The sequence below is a fragment of the Megascapheus bottae genome, chromosome 1, assembly GCF_031878675.1.
Source record: "Megascapheus bottae isolate mThoBot1 chromosome 1, mThoBot2.hap1, whole genome shotgun sequence".
Taxonomy (NCBI): Eukaryota; Metazoa; Chordata; class Mammalia; order Rodentia; family Geomyidae; genus Megascapheus; species Megascapheus bottae.
Genome location: NC_143509.1, coordinates 62,841,649 through 62,851,070, shown reverse-complemented (window position 1 = coordinate 62,851,070; position 9,422 = coordinate 62,841,649). Strand labels below are relative to the sequence as shown.

The 9,422-nt window shown below is 38.0% G+C and overlaps 1 protein-coding gene across 2 annotated transcripts in view; it reads right to left on the bottom strand.

Moving 5' to 3' along the window:
- Positions 1–543: 543 nt before the first annotated feature.
- Lsamp (limbic system associated membrane protein) overlaps positions 544–9,422 on the bottom strand; it is a 623,669-nt gene continuing 614,790 nt past the window's right edge. For both annotated transcript variants that reach the window (XM_090346000.1, XM_090346010.1), the window contains one exon: positions 544–8,206. In XM_090346000.1, the coding sequence (XP_090202126.1) occupies positions 8,109–8,206 (98 nt within the window). In that variant the 3' untranslated portion in view covers positions 544–8,108. The remainder of the gene's footprint in view (positions 8,207–9,422) is intronic.

Sequence of the window (9,422 nt, the reverse complement as noted above, 5' to 3'; positions counted from 1 at the left end):
GGCACAATGCTACAGGGATTCTATATAGATTCTGGAAATGTTTAGAGAAGATAATAGCTCTTAGCAAGAATAGCAAACTGCATTTACAGAAGTAGAAATAATAAGTGGCTTTGGGAGGTAAGTATCTTCTATGGATATTACACAGGATCTCATTAAAGTGATCCCTTAAAAATAATCACTGAAATAGACACTTCAAAGAAAGGCTATAATCCCTAATGTTCCTACCCTAAGGTCTCAAGTTTTCACTCAAGAACTGTTTCATCTTTATCTTCAGCTGTCCAATGGTCATTTTTCTTTTCTTTCCCATGATCCCCTTGAAGGAAGATGAGGGAAGGGAAAATGCAGAGTTTCAGACAATTTCTTGGCTTAGATGAAGACAATGATTATAAAGAGCATATTCACTTCTGTGGAAAAACAGCCTTCAAGTGATTAAAAAATTGTCTACCTCTTGCCCACACAATATTCATTATTGTCTTCATTTCCTAACTCAGTCAAGAAAACCCTGTAAAACTTAACCAACCACAAGATCACATGACACAGGTCAACCACAACACGTCTCCTTTTCACGTTTATTTCATTTTGTTTTAAGATCACAGAAGAGCAGAGCATTCATATGGGTAAAATAACAGAAGAGAGAAACAAAATTTAAATACATTTTAAAAAGGAAAGAAAAAAAAGCTTTTTTTAAGTTTTGATTTTGTTTTTACACACACTTTTAATTTTCCTTCACAGAGCTTTTCAGGGGAAAAAAATCCACCTGATAAACATTAAAATAAAATACCTTGTGCAACAAAATACTCAAACAAAAACATGGCCATGATACTTGTATCATCAAGGGAAGATCAGTTCATGTCTACAGGGCTGAAAAAAGGAATATATTCATATATATATATTTATATGTATTTAACAGTGTTAATAAGGAGAATTCTAACTGAGAGCAGGATTTATACACTCTTCAGTAGAGCAATGAGGAGGAAAGTGAAGCAGTTGGAGGGTAGAGGTGCAGCAGAGGGTTGGAAGTCTCCTGTGCTTCTCTCCCACTGCTATTTTCCCTTTAGCACCCTTCCTCCTAGGAAAAACTTAGAGGGCAGATCTTGGCCACAAGTCACCAGGATGAATCATTTCCAGTTTCTGGAGAGGAGCAAAGAGTTAGGGAAGTTGGGTCAACACAAAGGCTTCCAATAGCTTGGGGTTGCTGCTGCATGCCACAAAGCTAGTAGTTAGTTCCATGTGTTGTCTTCATTCACAAAAATAGATTTTTATTGTGCCTGGCTTTATAGAGAGAAGGCTTGTACAGAGAAGAATGTAACTGTAGGAGTAGATTCAGGAGTTCACCCCCAATGAGGAACCTCTGAAATAACCATGGAATTGGGGAGTTGTTTCACAGGAAGACTATTCTTCATCTTAAATACTCAAGTCCATTGCTTATCCTGATCTATACAAAGTGAAATGGTGGGTAATGAATAATCCCTTTCTTCAGTGTCTCTGAGACGGACAATAAAAGAAAATATAACTTTGGGCAGAAGCTAAACTTGGCCTTGAAGTCAGCATAGAACACTGAACCCTTACTCAGTCCATCTAGAAAACAGCACAAGAGAATTCCTGGTTAACTTCTCCAGAAACCATCCTTTCTGTTCAAACTAACACTTCTTAAGAGAACTCAATTTTCCTTTGCTTGGCTTGTATAACTCTTGCTGTCTTCAGCTGTGGGCTCCTAAAAGGTGTTTATTTCTACTCTATTTTCAATCTCTCATGTAAATGGTATGAACTCGGTAGTTTTAAGAGGAGGATTGCTTCCTCTTTGCCCACGTTCTTGCTTTTCTAGTCTGTAAATGAAACTTTTGGAAACTGAACCCTGCACAATTTTTCCCTCCCAAGCAAAAACATTGTTTTTCACAGATGAGCCGTTTTGAACTTGCCTGGGATCACGTGCTCACTGCCATCAGCACAAACCAGGACTTTCTGAGGACACACATTTACTATAATCAGGCCCTTGGCCCAGGATGAGAGAAAAGAGTTTCTTTCATATTCCTCATTTGTCTCATGTATAATGCTTAGTCTATTTTCCCTTGTAGGAAAGGTTATTAAAATGTAGTTCAACAGTTAGATTTTCTGATATCCTAAGCAGGGACAACACCCTAGCTATTCTAACACCCTCAATGCAGTCTGCAGATGTCCTTTCTCTAGATTGTCAAGAAGTTTATTATTATTATTATTATCAGAAAAGAATTATAGAATCAGTCCAGGGACCCTGTATTCTAGGACATTTTGGACTTTTGTTATGGAAATGGTAGAATGAATGGTTTGAGACTAAACTAGAGATGAAAAACAGATGCTTTGGCTATATTAGGTGGGAAGAACAGAAAGTGAACATTAAATTCTTATTCAAAATGTGAGAGAGGGTAGCATTGGAAGAGATTGCAAAGATGTCACTTGAACTTTTCTCTTCCACAATGAGAAAGCTGGTGGAAAGCTGATCTTGCTCACGTCATGTAGCTTTTTTTTTTTTTTTGCCAGACCCAGAGCTGCAGTCCAATTTTTGTGACCCACCAATACCATATAGTTTCTATTTCACTTCATAGTTTTCTTTTAGGAAAGGAGTATACTACAAACAAGTTTCCTCCAGGCTGAGAACATTCATGTGGTTCCTGCAATCATCTATTTGATTAACTCCAGGATGTTATGGACGGGGTGGAATGCATAAATACCATTCTGTTAAATGTATCAGGCACTTCAGGAAGATTCAAAAAGCTCATGCCTGAGAGAGACCTCAGCTCACCTGAACTGATTCTCCTTTTTTTTCTTTATTTTTTTTTTGTAACATTTGATATAGACAGGCAGGAACATAGGGCTACAACATAAAGTAAAAAAAAATGTATATATCATTATATTTCCAACCTGACTCAGCAAAATATTTCTCGGGGACATAACCTATGCCTGTAACCAGTCATGTATTAGAGTTAAAGTAACCAAGAAACCTTACTAATACTGTTGTTGCATGGAGAACAGAAATAAAAAACAAAATAAGGGGACTTTCATGGACTAATTTAAACAAAGTGACCAAGATGATGAAGAAGAAATGGACACCTGAGAGAAGATACCATCACAGACATATGAGCCCTTCCAACGTTTCCTCTAATTCTCTATACTTTTCTTAGTCTAGGCAAGGAGAATGCATTATGTAAAAGGTAGACCTGGAGTAGGACTGAAACCTTTATGCTGCTGCTGCAAGTCTGGTTGTTTTAGTGAGAAAATCTTACATATGGGCCTTTAATACTATTTCTTGCCATTTGACCTGTGAAATGCTTTGGTTTTTCTTAATTTCAGCCATTGTAGTTGTTGTGGTTTTTTTCAAGATTTATAGGCTTAGCTGAACTCTGGCCCTGTGTGAAAAAATATGAAGTTTACACAGTTTATACTACATACATAAACTAGTGATTTACATTGATTTACACATGATTAGTGCCTAATTTATTAATCAACACAAAATATGTAAATGCACTGAGAAGAAATCAAGATTTAAAAATGAGGTTTCCACAACACCCATAAACATTTCTCTGATGTCAATGTTAAACCTAAACCTAATATTAATGCCAGCTTCCATGCCAAGAGTTAAATCATGTACATGGCTGGTAAAAACAAATTCTTAATTTCAGTTGATGACATTTGAACAACATACTCCAATACAAATGATCATAGTTTACTCCTTTTCCTGCTTGTAGGCATATAAATGTAAACTCCATTTTGTATTTAGTGAAATGTTTACAGATATTATGCCAACCATGATGGGAAATGCACATTACTGGGGCAAATGGGAACTTCCTAAATTAGATTTGGATTCCTTAACTCAGGGTCTTATTTCAACATTAAAAAAATATATACACATATTTTTCTTCAGAATTTTCAAACCTTTTCAAAGTTGGGTCTAGCATTGCAATTAGATTGCCGAAAAAATGGATAGCTTTGTGAGAACCAAGACTACATTCAAGCTAAATATTTATAAACATGAAGAAATAAATGAAGGGATGGTTATTCCCACCATACGTGGTCTAGAAGCAGGTTTCTTTTAAACATGTAATTATAAAATGGGGCTCTGTGTCTTTCTAAATTAAGCATAGCTTCTTTTTTAATCAACCAAAATCAATACTTTTTTTGAAGGTTAAGCCATTCTTCTAAATTTTTCTTATAGTACATACATTACTGTAAATATAGCATCTGTAAAGATAAGATTAAAAACACACACACATACTCACACACATATATTTATATTTTATGTTTCTACAAAGAATTCAAAGCCTGCAAAGAACAAAATGAGAAATTCAGGGAAACTAGCCAGTAGATACAGTCAAACCATAATCAACCCAAGGACGAATCTGTGGGTCTGGACTGTGAAAGTCGCAACTTGGTAGGTAATATTGTAAAATGATTTCATGCTAAGGAATTTAGGTGCTGTATGCAAAAGAGGTAAGTCCATCTTTGGAGGCGAAACAGATTTATGCTTCTGTCCCCCAAGAACATGAAAATCACGAGTATTTTTTCAAGGTCTCTAGGAATAGCCCCAGTTGTCTGACTATGTAGTTTCAGGGAAAAACAAAAAACAAAAAAACAATACTCAAGGCAAAGGAAAAAGAGAAATGCAGTCTGAGTTGGAAGAAAGGCAAAAGCTAACGGGACAATCCTTTCCATCTACTTTTATATCAGATTTAATTCTTTTTGTACAGAGGGATTTTATGTCTTAAAAAGAGGACAAATCTTCCTCTAAGGAGGCAAAATCTTTTGGTAACCAATTGCACAGATTAGAATCATAGCGATCTTCTTATAAAACCTGGGCTGGTTCTCAGTCTTTAGTAAATACCCTGGGACAAGGTCATTTCTACTTTTCTTAATTAGGGTTTTGTTATAGGAATGATAAAGTTACATTTTGTATGTAAAATATGTATAGTAACTCTTCAAATGGATGGATGCATTTACTTCTGTCTGTATGTATTTCCAACCAGTTGTCTTTTCAGTGTATTGGTAACCCTCAAACCAGATTCTTGGAGGGATTGATAACAAGGTGATTAGATTCCATAAAAGTCTTGTGTTAAAAAGACTTCAGGATTTCTTGGTGTTCTTTGACTGGCCCTAATGTTTGAGCAATGCTGTTCTCCATTTTCCACACTGTCTAAAAACATTCTCTGTGAGTATTCTAGGGCCAATGTGTTGTGTTTTGTGTGTGTGTGTGTGTGTGTGTGTGTGTGTGTGTGTGTTTCTGAAATGGAAACAGGGAACATATTTCTAATCTGAATCTCAGAATCTGATGGAGATACAGGAAGTTACCACACTTTAAAGACACATGTTTATGTTTAACAGATGGCCTATTATTCTAAAGCCAAGAGCACAAGTAGTACAGTCATGATCAAGTTGTGTTCAGTGGAGAAACTCCTCTCATAAAATCAAGAGCTTTTCCTTGCAGTAAGGTGGAGAAGAGAAGACCAGATGTGTGACTAAAACCTGTCACATTCCATGGGCATCTGTTTCTGAAAGGAATACTAAATGACATCAGAACCATTCAATCCTTTTCACTTCCTGCATTTTTAAATTAGCATGCATTTCTTTTAAAGTTTCCACTTAACAATGTGTCTGTCTGGTCAACATGTGAAAAGAACATGTAGTATACTTTTATCCTGTACTAAGAAGACCAAATTGTTAGAGAAACTTCTGTCAATAAATGAATGCTACTTAGGAACGTGGCTTTTTTTTTTTTTAATGCATTACACTAGCCTGCCTTCTTGAACAAGAGTTTTGTTCTATCTTAGGGTCTGCTACATATACCCTAACCCATCCTAAAGTATATATACTAAAAAATAATGAGAAAAGTGTGTAATAAGAATATAGACTCCTAGGTGAGTTTTGAAATTCTTCTCAAAGCTCTTTCTTGATTTTTCTTTCCTTTTCTTTCTTTCTTTTTCCCCTCTCTTCCTTTCTTTCTTCTTTCCTTCCTCCCTTCATATTTCCTACCTTCCTTCCTTCTCCTTTCTTTTTTCTTTCATGGATTTTCTTGTTTTATATAATGTAACAGTTATTTTCAAGGTTCAAAAAGGAGATGAACTCTGTGTAATTACATTTTATTATGGCCTCAACAATAATTCTCTGTCATTTCATAATCCAAACGACTTCCAACATGCCCATAATAGAGGCAAGGACAATGGTTGGTTTCCTGACAAAGATCACTACCTGCAGATAGCCAGAATGTCTGCAAGACCTTACTCAAATGGGTGCTGTGGCCATGTCAGGCTTTGCATTGCTTCTGCAATTTCTATCTGAAGTCATTTCCAGTTGTTGAGTTCTTTGGGTGGAAGGATTAGCTCCTATTTTAGTGTTAGTATCAAGTTGACCCAGATGGATTCCAATGTAACTAGAACAGCAAAGGTGAATAGAATGCAATTTTTATTTGTCTGGCTTAGGATAATGATGAACCACTGTGAACACTGGTGCTACACACACATCAGTGGTAGAAGAGAAGGGAGACAAAGTGGGTATACCAAACAAAATATCAGCTTAGAACACCAGGGCAAAAATCTGCAATGGAGTACAAGGAATTATGAGAAATGCCTAACAGTATCCCCAGACTGTGGAAATGGACTTGGGCTTCTGTTCACGTCTCCTGTCTTGCTCGTTCTCACAATTTTGTATCTGAAAGAGGAAACAATCGCTGCTCAGGGGAATTGGATGGGGTGAATGCAGTGTTATTCGAAGGTTAGGGAGGAGGCAAAACAGGTCCATTGATCTTCCCTCGGGAGTTACCATTTGGAAACCTTCCTGGATCTGGGGGCTTATTCGGTATAGGCTGGATACTCTACAAGCCAGGAACTCAGTGGATCCCTCAGACTGGTGAAGCCAGATACTTGGCTCTCACGTCATTCACATCACTGGTTGGTTCCACTGTTTGCTCATCCCAATGGGTCGTAGGCACTTTCATGGACAGTGATATTCTGGGTGACTCCCGACTGGGCTCTGAGGATGAGACTAGGAGGAACGTGGGGGTGCTACCCTGGGAAAGGGCACAGCCTGGGTCCAGTACACACTGATGTCATGTGACAGCCATGAACGAGGGGAAGAACTCTTGCTCTGCCTCCCTCCCCCACCATCATGTCCCCTTAGAACCTGTGACAGCCGCATCTCACAATTACAATGCAAGACAGCGTCTACAGCACAATGAGTCTATGTACACACGGGCCATTCCCTTGGCATGCTTTAGAGACACACGCGCACACACACACACACACACGCTCATACACATGTATCTCACTTGAGATAGAGAGACTTGGGCACACACACACGCACAGTGGAGAAAAATTAAAATGGCACTTCCTAGCATTTGCGGCCTGACTAGTGCTCTGGGGGAGGAAGGGGTGAAGAGAAGGGGTGGAGAGAAAGGGATTGTTGGGAATGATGCCTGGGGAAGGGCAGAACACACTGCAGGGAGAAGGGAGGATCTCTAAAGTCGGAGTTTGTGAAGGCAGGAGAGCCTGGAGAAAGCTCAACGCAGGGACTCCAATGATAGTCCAGAATGGCTACAGGTCAGCTTGAATGAAAAAAAATTTTTTTTTTAAACCCCAGAAGTAAAAGATTATGGCAAAATAAACACCAAAGGTAAGATCTTGAACTTTTTTTCTTTTTCCCCACAGATGTAAAAGGATGCAGGAAGGAAGGATAAAGTTTATGTGGGGATTTGCTTAATTTCCAACTGGTATTTCTTGTCATTATTATTATTATTATTATTATTATTATTATTATTATTACAACATCAGATGTCTTTAGCATGATGGAGTCTTTACACAGCCTTCATTTGCTTAGTACATACACGTTCTGGTAGAATTCCCCCCCCACTCTGAACTATACGTAGATTTTTATTGGTGGACTTTAAAATTGTTTAAAATGGTGTATCTGTTTCTTCATTTGCATCATTTCCTCCTCATTTATAAACACTCATAACTGTGAAATAAATGATCTCCCCCATCTTGCACATACTCTCTTTCTCTCTCTCTCTGTATCCTGTGTGACCTGTGTGTGTGTGTGTGTGTGTGTGTGTGTGTGTGTAAAATTATTCTTAAATTTTTATTCTGTTAACATTTGCTGAGAAGGCAGAGCAGAGATGCTGCCAGCAGCCACAGCGGTACAGCCAGATTGATGGATCCATTTATTCCTCTCACCGATCCAGGTCCTGCAGAGAAAAAAAAAATACAAAAAAAGTGAGAGATAAAAGAGAATGGAGTTATAGCCTGCCAGCATTCAAGTGAAGGTTGGCCAGATAGTGATACCCCTATGTCAGTGCTCAGGAAGAATTCACAATCTTCCCAAGCTCTTATCTACCATGAGCTACCCCTGTCCACTCAGCCTCCTCTTCCATGCTCTCCCCACAAAACACCATGAGGCCACTGTGGACTCAAGTTGTAAGCATTGGTAGGGGGCCTGTAGTAACCCCTTGCCCATTGGACATAGCAGTTCCACCAATAAAACATAGGGAAAAGTTGAAATTGTCCAAAAAGTAATGTACTCATCACCTGACATATAACTGTTATCCCTTCTGTAGGACATCTTTATACTAACAAAAACTTGTAATAAATATTTTAAATCATGTTGTGAAGTAAGTAAAACAATAACAACAACAACAAACATAGAGCCAGTCCTTGACTCCTTTGTGTCTTAGAAGAGAAACAATATTTATTTCTTTATTTGGGAGAGAAATTGCTACAAGGTAACAGTTATGGCTAGGTGACACTTTAGCAAAGAAGAAAATAAGTTAACATATGGTAAACCTTGAGAGGAAGAGGAACTGTCCACCAGTGGCTCATTGCTGTAATCTTAGCTACTTAGTTTGCTGAGAATCTCTGAGGATTGTGATTCAAAGCCAGCCTGGGCAAGAGAGTCAGCAAGAAAGTCTTTCCCCCAATAAATTACCAACCAGCCTGAAGTGAAGCTGTGGTTGAAGAGATGGAGTGTTAGCCTTAAACGTAAAATATGCTCAGTGACAGCACCCAGATCCCAAGAACAGCAAAAAACAAAAACAACACACCAAGGAAGTAGGGACCTGTTTTTCCCAACTCTTCATTTGTCATTTGTTAAATTAAAAACAACAATAAAAACCAACAGAAACCAACGGTAAAAACCAAAATGAAAACATTAAAGACAAAAAAGATAAACAAGTGTACCACGTGGGGAAGTCACAAGACAGTGCCAAGCCTGGAGCAGCCTGAGCTCTGAACCTGAGAACTGAACCAGGCATGGCCTCTCTTCCCTGATACCACCCTAGGATTTCCAGTGCAGACACTGTATGTCTTCTTGACAATATAAAGAATATTATTGAATATAAAAATATGAAAAGATGCATAAATGCTATGTAAGATGAGCTTAATCACTTCAGCTTTGTGCTGTATAGG